The sequence below is a fragment of the Ptychodera flava genome, chromosome 12, assembly GCF_041260155.1.
Source record: "Ptychodera flava strain L36383 chromosome 12, AS_Pfla_20210202, whole genome shotgun sequence".
Classification (NCBI taxonomy): domain Eukaryota; kingdom Metazoa; phylum Hemichordata; class Enteropneusta; family Ptychoderidae; genus Ptychodera; species Ptychodera flava.
This window is the reverse complement of record NC_091939.1, coordinates 25,163,804-25,181,534: the sequence shown is the minus strand read 5'-3', so window position 1 is coordinate 25,181,534 and position 17,731 is coordinate 25,163,804. Positions and strand designations below refer to the sequence as shown.

Below are 17,731 nucleotides of genomic sequence, written 5' to 3'. Positions count from 1 at the left end.
CAACGATTTTCTTTGAAAGAACACATTAAAACGTATACTGGTATCTTTCTTTATGAACAAATCACGACAGCTAAATTCGGGTCTGAAATTCCTGTGCACACAGCTGACACAGGTTCACGAAAAAGTTAGCCGATGGACATGTATGCGTGGTGACGGATTGAACCTTTGTCTATGTTGCAACTACCGAGCTACTCGAAGACATTTTATTAACAATGCTGGTAGTTACATAAGTCAGTATTACGAGACATCGCCATTTTGTGCACGCTTACTCTTTCATAGAGAGTCCTCCTTATTTCGAAGCCCAACTATATTTAGCTATACAGCAAATACCGGTCAAAGCTACAATAACCCTGGCGAGCCGAAGCAAACTTGCCTGAAAGTAACGCAGTGAAACCCGGGCGCCCAGTTTACCCGAGCTAAATTGGTGCATTACGGTACTACAAACCTGGGAGAAGGTAGTCGCCGTATTCAAGCAAGGGATCGACGCTTTGTGTACTGCCGACAGGTGCAGCAGTTGATTCTTTTGTTTCATATAGGTAGGTTGTGATGTCAAGTTATTATTTTCGATGAATGGAGTGGAAGGTCTCCCATATTTCTTAAAATACCCCGGGATAAATACCCTACACACATGTCTCGTAGAGATAATAGAAGAGCTTAGAACAGTTTGGACACTGAATTCTGCTTTCAAAAATCTACAAATTTTACTTTCAAATTATATCGAGATAAGCGACCAAGGTTTTGTCCTACCACTATGGCACTCAGACCCAGTGCAACGGCTTGCAAGATATCATCTCGTATGAACTCGGCGAAAGCTCTGTGCTCCTCTTGATTCAGTTTGAATTTGCATAACAAATCAGTCAGTATGCTAGCTTTCGAGTTCGAACGATCCAAATTTGCCAGTTGACGATGCACAATCAGCGTTGATAGTGCATTGATATTGCATGGAACATAACAAATTGTGCTGTTCCGATAACCCGACCTACCCCTATTTTTTACCTGGCGACCCTAAACTTTTTAGAGCTACGGTATTAACACGGAAGTAAAAACAAGGGAAAAAATTACCCGTAAAATCACGCGTTCTTTACTTTTTGCTTGAACGAGGGTGTTCTTTATGTTTTTTCCCTTTTATATGTATGATACATTTTTCTGGAAATGTTGTGCCAATGTTTGACCGCCTTGAACCCCTGCAAAATACATATTCAAAAATAAAAATATTTTGGAAAAAAATCCTGCCGACCTACCTACCCTATTTTTAAAAACCATGTTATCGGAACAGCACAATTTATTTTTTTAGCCTAACATAACATAACATAACATAACATAACATAACATAACATGGTATCATAACTTATATATGTAACCACCCTGTAGAGTGTGCTGTTTATGATGTAGCACACTTGCACCACATGCCACTTAATGAAAGAGCGCCACCTACGACAGCTGTTTCTCTGGTGTTGGTAGGTCGCAGTTTCGGTGTAACCGGATTTTGGATTTTGATGTGTCGAAGTCGATCGATCCTCGGCTAGAGGCTTATAGAAGCTGGAATATCTTCACAGTAAACTTTTGACAAAAACACAACCATGCAGTTGGTTGCCACTGTCGTCTTCAGTTCTTTGCGTGGCCAATGAAAATTCTAGGTATACATCGCAAAAGCTCAAAATTTTACAATACTCTTCCTGCGTGGCGAAAGTTTAAAACTCGTCATTTTTTCGAGTTGGAAATTTCCATGAGCTGACCTTCTTTCAATGACAAACACCTCTTTCTCAATCACAAAAAACTTTTGTCAGGTACACGCCGGTGCTTCATGAAAGCTGCTCCGTATAACTTATAGGTCACTTCTCAATTTTCCCAACCTGATCTGGGAGCATCTGAGAACATGGCCTATCAGTCTGATCGGGAGAAGATGGAGAGTTTCTATAGTTGCGGCTTTCAATTTGCTTGTTCTTTGCTGTTATTGATTCGCTGATATGGTCGACCTCTTTCTGCAAAATGCGAGCTGGAACAACGAGCAGGGAACGCCAAAAGACTGTTGAAAAGTATATTCACGAGTCGCCATCTCCCCCTACGGTGAAAACACATCTTTTAATTATATGATTATATAAAGACCCATAATGTCATACCCACTCACATGTTACATTCTTTTAGGGGGTGATTTCAAACTTATACTCCCCCGGTCCAAATGGGTGAAACCCAACGACAAAGTATTGTTGAACCTTTGCAAAAAGTAGGAATGATTTTTTATCATAAACGTAGATTAATATAAATGTAGAAATTCTGTGATCTCCATAAAAATCGCCCATACTCTGTCCGTTTACAATGTTAACACTCGTTAATAATTTATTTTGTGTATTTATTTATTTTGCAGACTACCTCAACCGTATTGCACAGGCATTGCGGCGGAAGTTCGGTCAAGCTACAGGCACGGCGTCTCTAACGATCCAATCCTACTCCAACATGTCAACTTTAGAAAACCAGAATAAATTCATTATTCGTCTTTTTGAGAGAGAAGACCAAGCTGAAGTTAAAACACTGTATAAGGACGGAGTATATGAGTTCCGCAAGCCCTGCATTTACCGCCATCTTCGATACAAGAGAACCGGAGTAGCCTTCCTCATGGGGGCGCTTCTACCATACCTCGTATTCTCACAAATTCTGCTCTCGATTACCACTGTGTTACTACTCGCAACATTCTGCGTCTGGCTTTGGTCGTCACCTCACAGGCAATACCTGAGACACAGATTCAAAGCGGACATGAAAGACGTCTATAGCCAATATCTTCTCCACCAAAGAAGGAGTTTCTGGGTCGCCGAGTACGATGGGCAGATTGTGGCTTGCGTCGGTATGAGAAGCGATGACGAAGGACGCACCAAGAAAGCGTCCCTGTTGACAGCGCTGGCTGTACGGAAAGATTGTCGCAGATACGGATTAGGGCGCCTTCTCACAGACACCGTAATTCAATATAGCAAAAAACAGGGATACAGATTTGTAAGGCTAGAAACAACTGAAGACCATGAAGCCGCTTGCAGACTTTACGAGAGCATGGGGTTCGAGAGAACCAAAGTGTGGACATACATTGACAGTGGCCTTTTGAAACTACATATGTATGAATATATCCTTCCGTTAAGTTAAGTCCCAGAGTAGGAGCCATAAAGATTCGGTTTTAGATTAAAGAGAGTTACAGGTTATACAAGTTTTATCCCTCCTATAAATGGTGTACAACTTTCAAATATCAAGAGATATACATAAAAAAAAACAGAAAACAAAAACAAAAGCAAAAAAAAAACCAAAACAACAACAACAGAAAATCATGCAGACATCAGACGAGATATACGAAGTCATAAACCTTCCATCTAGGTAAGTTCACATTACGAAGTACCATGTGGCGGCGACGTCTTGGCTAGGGCAAAATACACAGAGAAATCTTGCCTTTTTTCAGAATAATTCAACGTAGTGTCTTAAAGATGGTATCAATGCTAATATTTGGATGTATGTAACATCCCCTTTCACAACTATAGGGTGCACTTTCTAAAGCCTGCATTGAAAATAAATTTCTTAATAAAAAGAATGATATGATTTTGACTGGATCATTCTTTATCTCCAAGAATGATTTGCCGAGAATAAAGATCGCTTCGGCATCTCAAGGCTTTACACAGTAATTTGTACATTTCATACAACTACGGCAGATACACAATCGGCATAAAATCATATGTTAAAGGAAAACAGTCGTCGGAACTCAAAGGTCATATGGGACCCATACGACCAATGTAAACACCGTATCCAAGGCACGATGGTGATTTGTGAAAGTTAAAACATGTCTATCATAATTTACATCGTGTAATTTAAATGTCGCAGCTATGATAATGAGGTGCATCTAGATATCGTGCACGAAATACATTGTTTGTAAACAAGAAACTCGCACAGGCGCAGTTCCGACGACTGTTCACTTTTAATGTTTCGGGTGTATTTTGACAAAATGTACAGAGATCTGAGCACGTGACTTGATATAATATCAACAGCGATGCATTAATGAGAAGACTTTTGTCACTCATTTTCCACTGAAACTCACCCATGGAGAAGGATTTGGACTTCAATGCTTGTGGGACACCGACCACCTGTTCATTTTGAATTTCGAGAATTGAATTATGCAGCCGATCCCACCATTCCACAGTTGCATGTGTGTTCTCCATTTTGCATTCTAAGTTAATTGTGAATAGGAGGAACTCCCATGCCTGATCTACGAGTTTGTAGGATCAACTACTGGCGTTGCTCTCTTTGTACTGCAGTGTTTTATTAGAATTAATATAGTCTTTCTCTAGGGTCTATAAATTAAGGTAGAATGCGCCACGTGACGGGGACAGATATTCAAACTCTCATTTTTTTTTTCAATGCAGTTCTAATCTACCACTTGTAGAGGCTCATTTTTAAATCCGTTGAAGAAAGAAAACAATTCACCGTCTTAGTTTTTCGGAGATCGAAAGTTTTATTTTCCCAAATAAAGTTAACACAGGCATGGTGGCCATTTGATTTCAAATATCGGTAAATGTTAGGTAATATGTTTCCCTTGTGCCGAACTTTGCACGATAGCCCCTGATTTTTATTCTTGATTTGGTGAGAGAACAGTTAAGCAAAAGTTTTTTTTTGACATATATAAATTTATTCCAATTGAGTGGCAAACACAACAAATCTTCATAACTGTGAATATGTCGAGCGAATGAACAAATTACAAATTTCTTGCACAACCATTGACTTGAAACCACTCTAGTCTAATCATGAACAGGTTTACCAAGTTTTGTATTGGAAAAAAATTATTCATAGTTTCATCATAGACTGCCATGTATAGTGAATGGACATTTCAGTGAAATTCCAAATCAAATTTCTTGCACACCATTGACTTGAAACTACTCTAGTCTAATCATGAACATTAATACCAATAATCAAGTGTACATAAATGCACAGATTTTCCTATTTTTTTATTGGAAAAAAATTATTCATAGTTTCATCATAGACTGCCATGTATAGTGAATCGACATTTAAGTGATATGCCAAAATCAAATTTCTTGCACAACATTGACTTGAAACCACTCTAGTCTATCATGAACATTAGTACCAATAATTCAGTGTACATAAATGCACAGATTTACCTATTTTTGTATTGGAAAAAAATTATTCATAGGGTTTCACCATAGACTGCCATGTATAGTGAATCAACATTTCGGTGAAATTCCAAAATCAAATTTCTTACACACACATGGACTTGTAACCACTCTAGTCTAATCAAGAACATAAATATCAATAATCAAGCATACATAAATACACAGATTTGCCAAGTTTTGTATTTAAAAAAAATTATTCATAGTTTCTTCATAGACTACAATGTATAATGGATCCACATTTCATGCGAAATTCCAAAAACAAAGTTATTGTACACACATGCACGTGTTACCACCCTCTTCTAATCAAGCACAATTATGTCAATTATTCAGGGTCATATATACACAAATAGTGCATATTTTTAATTCTGAAAATTTTTTTTTACAGTTTTGTCATAGACTCCCATGTATAGTGGATCAACATTTTATGCGAAATTCCAAAAACAAAGTTATTGTACACAGATGCACATTTTACCACCCTCTTCTAATCAAGCACAATTATGTCAATTATTCAGGGTCCATATATGCACAAATTGTGCAAATTTTTAATTCTGAAAATTTTTTGACAGTGTTGTCATAGACTCCCATGTATAGTTTTGTCATAGACTCCCATGTATAGTGGATCAACATTTTGACAGAAATTCCAAAATCAAATATCTTGTTCACATGTGCACTTGTAAACAACCCATGCTAATCAAGTATATCTATATCAGTTATTAAACATCTGTATTATGAACAGATATAGCTAGTTTTATACTGAAAATACACGTTCGTAGTTTTCTTATAGTCGACTACATGTATAGTGAATCAACATTACCAATAAAATCTAAAAATTACATTTTTTGTACAGGCATGCACTTTTTACCTGCCACTTCAAGCAAAGTACATGTACATGAATTATCACACATATGATTTGATATTTCTTGGACAACGCGTTATATCGGCCACATTTTGCCTTCCTTTCGGGAGGGCGACTTAAAAAGTATAGCAAGTCAGAAGGGGGTCTTTAACACATTGCGGGTTTTTTGGGGGGGGGGGGGTATTGAGTAACAGGGGAGGGTCACTTATTTTCATGCACGGATAAGGGGGAGGGTCACTAATTTTTGTGCATGAACTTTTGAAGGGTCACTATTTTTTACGCAGCGGTTTTTCAAAAAACACCGGCCCACCCCCACCCCCCTGTAATTTATGTCCAGTCCCTCAGCACAACAACAAAACTTCTGGGGATTCGGGTCAAAATCAGAAACGATCGTAAAACTTCAGGATGTGAAAAATACTCTCGGGAAATGACATGTTTTTACCGATATCTCGCGATGTGCGCGCAGTCGCCACCTAAATATCGACCGTTGGCATTAAAAAATGTATTTTAAAAATGTTACCAAGTGGGAGTGCCTCTTTAAGTGAAATACAATATATTCATCCATGAAGAAAGATTATAGGGTTGGAGGCTAACTTTAATCCCATCAAGAGTAATAGAATTTCTAATATTCCAAACTGTGTACTTTACAAAGTATGTGACACAGTATACAATGTCTGATGTTGCATTTATAATTTTCAATTCCTGCAATACACTCAAATAATGTGTTCCAGCCTGTTTCTTCTCGGCCATGCACAAATAAGGCATTTCCCATCACTTAAATTAAACGTTTTGGCCGAGTCCTGTGATATATCTCCCAATTTAAATCGCTTGCAGAATTGCTAACAATTCCTGTTAAATTAGTTGAAAGTAAAATTCTCAGCCCATTTTGACCAATTTGACCTTTGACTTCATGCCATTTCTTATCAACTGAGCTATATCCAATAAAGCTACTTGGTTCTGACACCACTCTTTGTCAGATCATAGTTCCCTAAGTCTAGAATATCATAGCTTTTTTCATTTTGAATGTTTGAACTGATTATTTGCTTCCAGGAATCTGAAATCGAATGAGGAGTGTTTCATACTTCGTCTTAATTTCCCCTTGCATATGTCTATTTGTACCTTCTCAAAAGCAAAAGTTTAAACCTGCAGGCGGTTGTATAGCGCCCTCGGTCGGTTTAGTCGTGCTTGAGAATGGGGTGAATGCCCTTTTCCTTCTTTGTTTACAAATCCACATCTACACTGTACACCATTGACTCTAAAAAAAAAGATAGGTCTTTGTGTACACTAACCGGTGAACAAAATCATAGAGTTTAATTAATATTCACTGACAATAATTTTAACTCAAAACTGTGGCCCGTAGTACGGGGTTTCGGTTTACATGTATTTCTATTCCTTTCCTGAGCAGAGTGGGTCTGAGAGATTAACCGGAAAGATGTTTATTATGTACTGTAGTGTTATAGGCAAAGTAGCTGTGGGTCCATAGCTGTGGTGTTTTCAGACGGGATTCCTGCCTTTTACGGGCCGGTTTTGACTTTTCCGATGTGGTGGCGGGGTTAAAAATCGGAAAAGTCAAAACCAGCCCGTAAAAGGCAGGAATCCCGTCTGAAAACACCACAGCTATGGACCCAGTGTTATAGGCAAATTTCCTTCGCTAAAATTACTAGTCATCTGTCAGTTTTGACTCACGTTTTGATTCGCGTGGGTTCACAACATCCGCGGCTGTCGGCGGCAGCACGTGATGTTTCGTAATAAGTTTTTACGTTGTTCCTCTTTGCTTTGAATACGCGGTCTGATCTGCAGGTTTACTCCGGTTCTCACAGGTTTCCACAGGCGGTGTGGTCGGCTGCGGAAGGGCAGGTTCTTGCATTGACCAATCAGAGTCCAGAAACTATGGGTGTGTCGGAGGCGCGCCGTGTACAGAACTACTGTTTCAAGGCCTAACTAGTGTATTCGCTGACAGCATTTTTAGACAAAAGTACTTTGAAAGGCCATAAGCATATTAAATTTCGAAGAAATATTGCAGTTATTTCAAAGTAGCTAATCCAACGTTGTCGGTTTTTGTCTGTCACTGAAAAGTGAGCGTATAGGGCGACGTGAAACTACAGCGTGTGACGTCATTTGTTTTCCCGCAATAAAAAGCTCTATGCGGTTGCGCATTCTATTGCATCTGCCATCAGAAAAGCCGGCCTGCCATTGAGAGCAGAAGTGTCATCACAGAAATTGAACCGTTAAAGAAAAACGGCATCGAAATTTCGATTTTCCATTTTGCGTGAGGAAAATTACGAGAAATGGTAAGTAATGAAGATACATTTCAAATTCTCATATTATTTTTCAGGCATGACTCTACGATCGTTTGTTTGTCGGTTCCATGGTCGGCGCCCGGCGTGGCGTATCAACAATGTACATTTGGGAGCCTGATGAGGACTGCGCGCGATCTAATCAAAACTTCATAGGACTCTGGACACTCCAATGATATGATTCAAGTATCATGTATAACCGATTACATTGTGTGGCATGAGTGGTTTAACACAAGCAAAGTATAAATTCGAGTATAACGAGCAAACGCACCTATTCGATTCGAATGAGTTGCTATAGACTATTATAAACCTTGGAATTTGAATGAGGAATTGGAGAAGACAGATGTATGTGTGAACAGGAACAGGGTATCCGATGTTTAGTGACTGCGAAATATGTGAAAATATCGTGAAAGGGGGGAACACAGCTAATCAGTAGCATCATATGGTGTTCGTGTGACAACCGAGGTGGGAGGCGAGCGCGGCCGCGTGACGCAGAAAGATTGCTGACGACCAAGTTACCACTGCTGTAAATGCGTCAGGACCTTGTGTTGTGTAAAGAGCTGTCTGTTGTGATGGCCGCTGTTCGGAAACCGCTATATGATAATTTACTGAACAAGGAGTCTTTCCATTGACACTGAACTCGTTATTTTAATGGATTCGCAGGAGCAAGTGAATATGATCGACCCGTCTGAATTATACAGACCTGAGACAGAGGCCAAGAAACGAAAGGAAGAATTCAGGAATTACCACGAGGTGAGAACGGCGGTGCAGTGTCCGCTCGCCGCCGGTGCTCAACGGCAAAATTTGTCACTCTTTTAGTCTTTCGTGGGCAATCCATTTTGTATCGTCAATTTTTTGTATATAGTTGTGCCTCGTATTTTGCGTTTTAGCAGATGATCACCTCATACACGTGTGGCATAATAAAATTAAAATGTTTTATGCCTTTCTGAACAGGAGATGTAATATTCATATGTTGGCCTGGCCATGTGACTAAATAAGGGCCCCATTTAAAGGTATACTGTCACCTGTTCCAATTTTGCCACAGTTACCATGGAAAGAGAAAATCTGACCAATCACAGATTTTAAGCGGGTGGCCGCTTTTTAAAAACAGCGCCCGCACACGGGCATTTTGAATACCAATGAACGCCCTTTGATCATATAATGGCATATTTAGATTACCGGTGACTGTATACCTTTAACAGGAGAAGTATAATAATATTTATATGTTGGCCTGGCCATGCCACTAAATAATAACAATATTTTATGCCTCTTTGAACAGGAGGAATCGACAGAAAATGTTCACATAGAACGAGTGAGAGAGACGTACAGACTAATGCATACGAACCAAACGTATGACTTTGTCATGGAAAAGGTAAAAACAATAAGTTTTCTTTTCAATAGCTTTATTCCATCGTTTCCATTGTCTATTGCATATTTTAAATATCTTTATTTGATGATCCCGCGAAGGAAATGTCACGCGTCTTATTCTTCACTCACAGCATGAGAAATGGGGGCAACTGAAGAAGGCCGAAATGAATATCATGGATGCTCTAGACTACCTCAATAATGTCGTCGATGAAAGTGATCCAGATGTAAGTTGAACTGAAATACTCATCAGCTCTTCCCTCATTGACAGCTGCCAGGTCAGCAACCATGTTAATATATTCATATGCAAATAACTGGGTTCTTATAGTAAAGATGAATATTTATACCCTGTACAAGTTATTGTGGTGTAAGGATTATGCAACTATATGTAATATCTCATTTTTTATACATTGAGTAATTAAGTGATAAAGCATGATACCTAGAGCCGATATACCACAGCGAGTGCATATATGAAGTGAACTGGTCAAAATCAAGTGGTATACCGTCGCCTGACTTTATTACTATTACCTGTGTATCATAACAGTATATTGAAATTCTGGCATGGAACGTCAAAAAAGGATTTTTGTTCTAGCCAAGAGCTCGTGTGTGTACCTGCTGCGGTATATCATGAATATACCATGGTTCTTTTCACGTCTTGACCGATCAGATGGCTGTATTTGCATCATCAATATATTGGTTTGATATAAATAATCGATATACTAAAATGAGATATTACATAGAGTTGCATAAATCCTTGCATGACAATAACTTATTTAAATTCAGAATGCTCATCACTGCTCAATAACTGACATGACAGTTTTCAATATTTCAGAAGTAAAAATTGTTTCTCCATCTGTTGTCTACTTATCAGTCAATGCAAACAATCAGACAAAATGAGTAGGCTGCAGGATGCAGATTATTTTATTCCTGGGCTTTGTGTATGATAAATTTACGAATTTGCATATGACTCAAAAGCAAGCCTCATTTAATGTTAACCCTTTGAGTGCTGTATTTTTCCCACCAAATATTTCAGCGCAACATTTTAGCAATTTTTATGAACATTTCTGTAATTTTTCTCATAATTTTGGACCAAATGAACACAACATTTTATTGGCCACAGTTTTTTGTCAAAATTTTGGCAAAAATCTAACAAAAATGGACTTACGTATATTTTATAAGGGTGACAAAAATTGACTTTGGTGCTCAATGGGTTAAACACCAGGACTGGAGTGAAGTGCCCCATATATGGCTTTGATGAAGCCTTATATGGCTTCAGTGAAGCCATATAAGGGCAAATTGCTAGTGTGATGGCAGAATATTGGTCAAATTTCAATGATTTTGAGATACACAGGTTACCAGGTTATGAGAGCTGAGGCATCCACAATTTTCAAAAATTAGAATATCAAAAAACTGAAGGGTATCAATCTGCCGTAGCTGTTGGCTCTGAATTTCAAGTGTCACCGAAAAAGCCACATAAACAATGTGTTTCTCTACTTGTCTTTTCTATGCTTGTACTAGGTTGATGTTCCAAACATTTATCACGCGTATCAGACGGCAGAGAGAATCCGTGAAAGGCACCCAGACAAGGATTGGTTTCACCTCACAGGTCTTATCCATGATCTCGGCAAAGTCCTGGCACTCTGGGGTGAGCCTCAGGTAAGTAAATTCACTCAGGACGTGTCGAAATGACAGTGTATGTACATGTATACAATGTTAGTGTCGTAGTGTTTGTGTGACAATACACCATAGGAGTTTAATGAGATGTGCATGTACACACCAGTGCGAGTTCCGAGTCTGCACTAAGAGACACAGTTGAGATTAAAATGGATCTCATCTGTGTATTAGCAACAAGATATCAGGCATATTCACTCTTGAAATTTTCTCTATGCTGCAGTATTTATAAATTTCAACCTAAAAATACAACAAGGTGATTTCTGTGGGTATATACGTGTTTATAATAATATAATTATAGACTCCGATACAAACACTCAGACAATTACATACCAGGAAGTATACAGTTTAAATATGATGTGATAATATCATGTCAATTAATAGTTTTCACCAGCATCCTTGATGGTTGGTTGATTTATGTCGGGTCAGTCCCTTTAATCAGTCGCGGAAAATGACACTCATAGTTAGGGAAAAGGGTGCGATTTATAATGCTTTCTATTTCCTCTAGTGGTGTGTGGTCGGTGATACCTTTGTTGTTGGGTGTGATTTTGCAAATTCCATCGTCTACAGAAATACCAGCTTCAAAGACAACAAAGATGCGCTGAACCCCAAGTTCAAGTGAGTATAGTCCCATGTCAGCAATGTTGAGCTGCGAAAAAAACCCTGATCAACGTTAGCAAGTAAATTTTACCCGGAGTACTGTTCAAAAGCTTTCTATTTGAGTTTACAAAGGATTTTTTAACTGAATAGCGGTATCTTCATAGGAGAGCGGGAACACCCAAAAGAGACATGATATATCGCCTACGTATGTTGCTTGACCCCCAACCTCATTATATATTCGTAGCAGTTTGTTATATCATTCATTATGCTCTGATATTGGTGCAAAGCTAATCAAACCATACAGATGTACTCTGCTTGTCAGTGTTTAGAGATGGTCTTGTGCCAGAAGTCAAAACCACCGAGGGGAAAGATTTGTCTGGGAGACAATTTATTGAATATATACACTGTCATTTTTTCGATGTGATGGCCTTTTGATCGTAGGATTTGGAGGAAAAAAAGATTAAAATAGTGCAAAAAGCTAGTCCTTCTCGCAAAGTCCTGCCATGCTCTTTGCATGCTATAGTGATTTTCTTATTTCCATTGTATTTGTTATTCATGTTTGATATTCTTCCCAATTTTTAATTTGCCGTAATTTTACACACACAGTTTGCGTACCATGGCTGTAAATATGCCAAAATATTATCTCCTCCCATGGCCAACATCTTCCTATAAATACTCAGCACTTTTTCTGAATCATCGAATTTTTTCTTTTCAACTAGCACACTCAGCTACCCCATCAGGCTTGTGGCTTGCTTTGTGCTGAATGCTTTGCACCAAATTATCCCTGCAACCATTTATATGTATCATCCATTTTTTAACTTCATTTGCATGTCTCGTGCTCGTTTCATGATGTAAAAATAACGTCCTATTTTTTTTTCTCCATGAAAGAACAAAATGCCATCACGCCAGCGTTTTTTTTTATGCATTTTCAGTTCATTTTGGGACCCTGATTCACCCTTCCAGCACCACCAGTTGGTTCAGCCCCATTGTTCTCCGTGATGTGGGTTGATCTGACATAAAAAATGTGGTGGTGGAAGGGTGACTTTGAGGAGGGGGTTACAAACAATTGGGTCCAGAGGTGTCAAGTTTGATCGATTCATAGCAAATCTGTGTCCGAACTACCATATCATTTCTACGCTCAATGAGAAAAAGGGGTGCACAAAAGGGCTGAAAATTTGGGGTGTCTGCTGGAAAAAAGCGCCCAGACGGGAAACCCCCTGGGGTACACTAATAGGCAAAAGCGAAAAGGCAACTTTGTCAACTCTTCACAGCACCAAGTACGGCATTTATGAAGAAAATTGCGGCTTGGAGAATGTTTTCATGTCTTGGGGTCACGATGGTGAGAAAAAAAGATTGTTGCAGTTTTTCTCTCTTTTTATCAGCTATGTTAAGACACAGTAACTGTACTCACTAACTCAACAGGATCTCAAGCATACGAATTTTGTAGACCTCGATAGACCTCGTTATCACAGTTGTGGTAGTTTATTTCATGTGGAACATATATAATCAAATTAAACAGAAATTTAACAAAAAAGTAAGGTTGATCCAAAGCTTACAAAGAGAGTTTACTTCAGTATTTTTCTTGGGGTAACATTTTCACGGGAGGGTTAAAGTGTGACGTTTTTCACTTTTGTTGCATATATTTAGGCGTATTGGTTGTGTATGTCATTACACGACAGTTTATTTCAAAAAGTGTGTTTGTCTGTTCTAACATATCTCATTGTGTGTATACCAGTGTTCAAATGATAATTTCATAATATGTACAGTTTACACATACTAAAGAGGATGTGTATGTAGCAGAGTCCGATTAGATCTTGTGTCATTCCAGATTTTTTGTCCTCACAGTGTATTTCTTATTAATCTTCACATTATCCTAGAGGCCGTCAGAGCAGATTGCTTGTTTTGTGCAATTTGATTGGGCAACGTCGCAGCAAATAGAAATCCGTGATCAGAATACTGAATTCACCAATGACATAGATTTTCTATGTCATTGGTGAATTCAGTATTCTGATTCAGTATTTCTCTTTGCTGTCGTCGTAGCCATGTGACATCTCACAATTCAGTAGCTAGCTATGATGGACGTGTTAACTGTAGCTCATATACACCCATGAAAGCGTGAAAGATATATGATCGGTACGGTCAGGTTTTCTGCTTAAAAGCAGAGACAAAAAAAGTAAAGCCGAGCCTCTCCATATTTGGCAAGACAGTGGAGGGGGACCGTCTCTGTAGTGGTCTCTAACTTTTACCATGTCTAATCTCTTGTAGAATACATGTACCAGGTCCTCGTCGGCAACAATACAACACTACCTGAAGAGGTAAACTTTACACTGTCACATATACCATAAACATACCCATTAAAGGTATACTGTCACCTGTTCCAATTTTGCCACAGTTACCATGGAAAGAGAAAATCTAACCAATCACAGATTTTAAGTGGGTGGCCGCTTTTTAAAAATAGCACCCTCACATGGGCATTTTGAATATCAAGGAACGCCCCTTTGACCATATATGGGCATATTTAGATTACAGGTGACTGTATACCTTTAAGGTAGAATGCGCCTCGGGGACAGAAATTTGGACCCTCAAATTTCTACAATTCTATTCTGATCTACCACTTGTAGGGGCTCATTTTAGGCTCTTAGAGTCATTTTGAATTTCAAATATCGCAAAATGTTTGGTAATTTGTTACGCTGGTTCAAAACTTTGCACAATGAGCCCCTATTTTTATTTTTGATTTGGTCAGAGTGTTATTCAAAGTTTCATTCAGGAAAGTTTGAGCAAAATTTAAGTCTTTCACTTTTCGAGGCACATACTGCCAATACTGCCTTAAATAACCATCCAGCTCTGCATTGATGTGTTTCAGTGAGACCCGAAAGTCCACAGCGATGAACTTTACGTCAGATCAAACCAAAAGAATGGTCAAACAGGAACATGAACCTGCTGCTTTAACCAGTATTTCATTCGGTAATTTGTCGCAAAGTCTGAAAGTTATTTTATCCTTTCTTATCGGCAGGGGTTGTACATGATTCGATTCCATTCATTCTATCCCTGGCACACTGGAGGAGACTACATGCATCTCTGTAACAACAAGGATAAAGAAATGCTGCCCTGGGTTAGGGAGTTCAAGTAAGTCAACAACTGTTTTGAATTTAACCAATCAGACGAAGACATGGTATGATTTAGCCAATCCGGATTAAGCACAAGGTGTAAATGCCATAGGAACAGCTGATCACCCCTAACAGGACCTATTTTGAGCTTACCTAGCCACATACCACAAGCCTCATGGTTTCAGTGTAAAGTGATGTGTAGAAGATATTCTTTAAGATGATGAAGGGTATGTTTTTCCCGGGGTGTATTAATATTGTTAAGTCTATTCAGTACTAACCCTAACCCTTTGAATGCCGAAGTAAATTTTTGTTGTCTTTATAAATATGACCCAGACAATCTATTCTGCAGATCCACTATTTCTTCAGATTTTTTTCCAAAATTTTGATAGGAAACTATAGCAAATGAAAATTGTTGTCAATATGGTCCAAAATTATCAAAAAATTACAGAAAAATCTATAAAAATTGGTCAAATGTTGCACTAAAATTTTTGGTGGGAAAAATTACAGCACTGAAAGGGTTAAGTATGTGAAATTATGTAAGAATGCAGAGACAGAAAAGAAATTCAAAACACCCTGCTGATCATGAGCCATGCATGGGGCATTTAACCCATCGCCCAGATTTATCCCGCGATATAGGGTTCTAGGGGTCAAAGCTTTCTCAACTTTATCTGCTATGAATGTCCACTGTCACTATAGAAATGAGTGAGATTTCACTTTTATACCGCATGATTCAGATAGACTATTTGATTTAAAAAATGGGCGGATTTGGTCAGAGACCCCTTAGAGGATGAGATGTTACATGTGTAAAGATTTTTGGAATTTTTACCTGTTAACATAGCCTGTTATACAACTGTTGTTTTGGAGAACAGAGCCATGAATCAGTACATATAGAGATTCCACTGTGTGTAGGCAGAGCTGTTGTTGTTCAAATGCGTTATTGATTTTTCAATGAGATTGGTAAAATACAACATTGCTGGAAATTACAATTCAGAAACAGTCGGTTGATTCTGTCCCTTTTTTTCCCTCCGCAGCAAATTTGATTTGTACTCCAAGTCAGATGAGCTACCAGATATCGAAGCCCTGAAGCCGTACTATCAGTCGCTGATTGACAAGTACATGCCTGGCACTCTTAAGTGGTAGACCTTGAGAATGGAAGGGGTGGGGGGAGGGGGTGGGTGTGGAGTGCACCTGTGAGCAATATACATGTAGGAGCCAATTTTTTATATTTTTTCCGTCTTCAAAAACAGTGCCTCGGTTGCTTTCAGATGGAAAGCAAATACTCCAGCAAAAGGGTATTTTTCTCACGGTTTGAGATAGTGTTAACCTGTCGTGTAATTCCAATATGGCCTTAATTTTAGAAAGATTGACTTGGAGAGAAAAAATAAACGTTGATGATTTTCTGTTTTGAAGAGGCTGAGAGAAGAAAAACTACTTTCTTCTTGGTATTGGATAAGGATCAGGGTGACCGATCTCAAAGAGACGAGAATTTGACTCATTTTAAGTGGTTTGATTTACATATTTGCTGCATTGTGGGAAATTAAATATTATCAGGAGTACTTAGTAAGGACAGAAGTGACCTCAGTCTCCTTGTATTGTCTTTTACGTTGTTACAGATGTTTCATATATTTTGGTTGTACAAATTATATGGCTCTGTACTGCCTTTACATGTTTACATCAGAAAAACAACAAACAATAAAATTGTTTACTTTCTATCACTGAGGAGATGAGGTGACTTTACACTCAAGTGGGGGGGTTTGTTAGTGTACGAACATTTGATATACATGCATGTTAAGTTTGGACATTGTTAAAAAACCTGTAATGTAGTGCTGTTTGTTTGCTTAGAAAACACTTTTTGTTTTCTCTTTTTGAAGAGATAGAAAAAATTACATGCCGATGTTCTTGCTTAGCGATTCAGGAAATTGTACTTTCTAAAAGTTCTAGTACTGTCTTATTATAGTAATATTGACTTAAATTGGAAGTGTAATTTTAATTATTAAGTGCAAACTGGTCACTGTATAACGGCAATTTTCACAATTGTTTATAATAAAAATAAAAATGTATATATATATATATATATGTATATTAACGCATCGCATATGTGTGTTTTGTGTTCATTGTGAAAATATATTTTACGAATGCATCCAACAAGGATACTGTATATTGAACATATGGTCCAGCAATTGCTACAGTGAAATTGCCTCATTCACAATAGAGTTTTAACGTAGCATGCACCACGGGGACAGATATTTGGACTCAATTTTTTCAGTAAATTTCTGGTTGCTATTTCGTACTTTTGGGACGCTAATTTTAAAACTCTTGGAGTAAGGAATATTTTTATTGTCTTAGTTTTTCAAATCCAAAATTGTAATTTTCCCCATAGGAATTAACCCAGGATTGGCAGCCATTTTGAATAAATCTCGAATGTTTGGTAATTTGTTTCTAAGTACCATCCTTTGCAAATTTGACTATCACAAAGTACTTCAGTCAGGTGTTAATTTTTTCATATGTGTGTGACAAGTGCATGGAGATAATATATGCTCCATAACGGAAAAAAGTTGAATACCACTAGATAATTGTGGCAGTGTTAAAATGGCATTTATCTTAATTACATTCATGATGTTGCCTTCAATATCAGGAAATATTTTTGTTGGAAATTTGAAAGTATAGCATGTATGTGAAAAA

General features: G+C 38.1%; 1 protein-coding gene across 1 annotated transcript; it reads left to right on the top strand.

The window, feature by feature from the left end:
* The first annotated feature begins 7,715 nt into the window (after window positions 1–7,715).
* LOC139145492 (inositol oxygenase-like) lies at window positions 7,716–17,140 on the top strand. The gene is made up of 10 exons (XM_070716701.1): window positions 7,716–8,300; window positions 8,970–9,059; window positions 9,586–9,678; window positions 9,806–9,898; window positions 11,190–11,327; window positions 11,851–11,960; window positions 13,214–13,281; window positions 14,208–14,257; window positions 14,956–15,068; window positions 16,081–17,140. Exons 1-10 carry the CDS (start codon window positions 8,298–8,300, stop codon window positions 16,187–16,189), a joined length of 867 nt encoding a protein of 288 aa, XP_070572802.1. The 5' UTR covers window positions 7,716–8,297; the 3' UTR covers window positions 16,190–17,140.
* The last annotated feature ends 591 nt before the right edge of the window (window positions 17,141–17,731 follow it).

What these genes read in the sequence shown, in the direction of transcription:
- LOC139145492 (XM_070716701.1), top strand. An exon ending in CACTCTGGGGTGAGCCTCAG is followed by an intron (nt 11,328 to 11,850) that starts GTAAGTAAATTC and finishes TATTTCCTCTAG; the next exon opens with TGGTGTGTGGTCGGTGATAC. An exon ending in CCCTGGGTTAGGGAGTTCAA is followed by an intron (nt 15,069 to 16,080) that starts GTAAGTCAACAA and finishes TTCCCTCCGCAG; the next exon opens with CAAATTTGATTTGTACTCCA.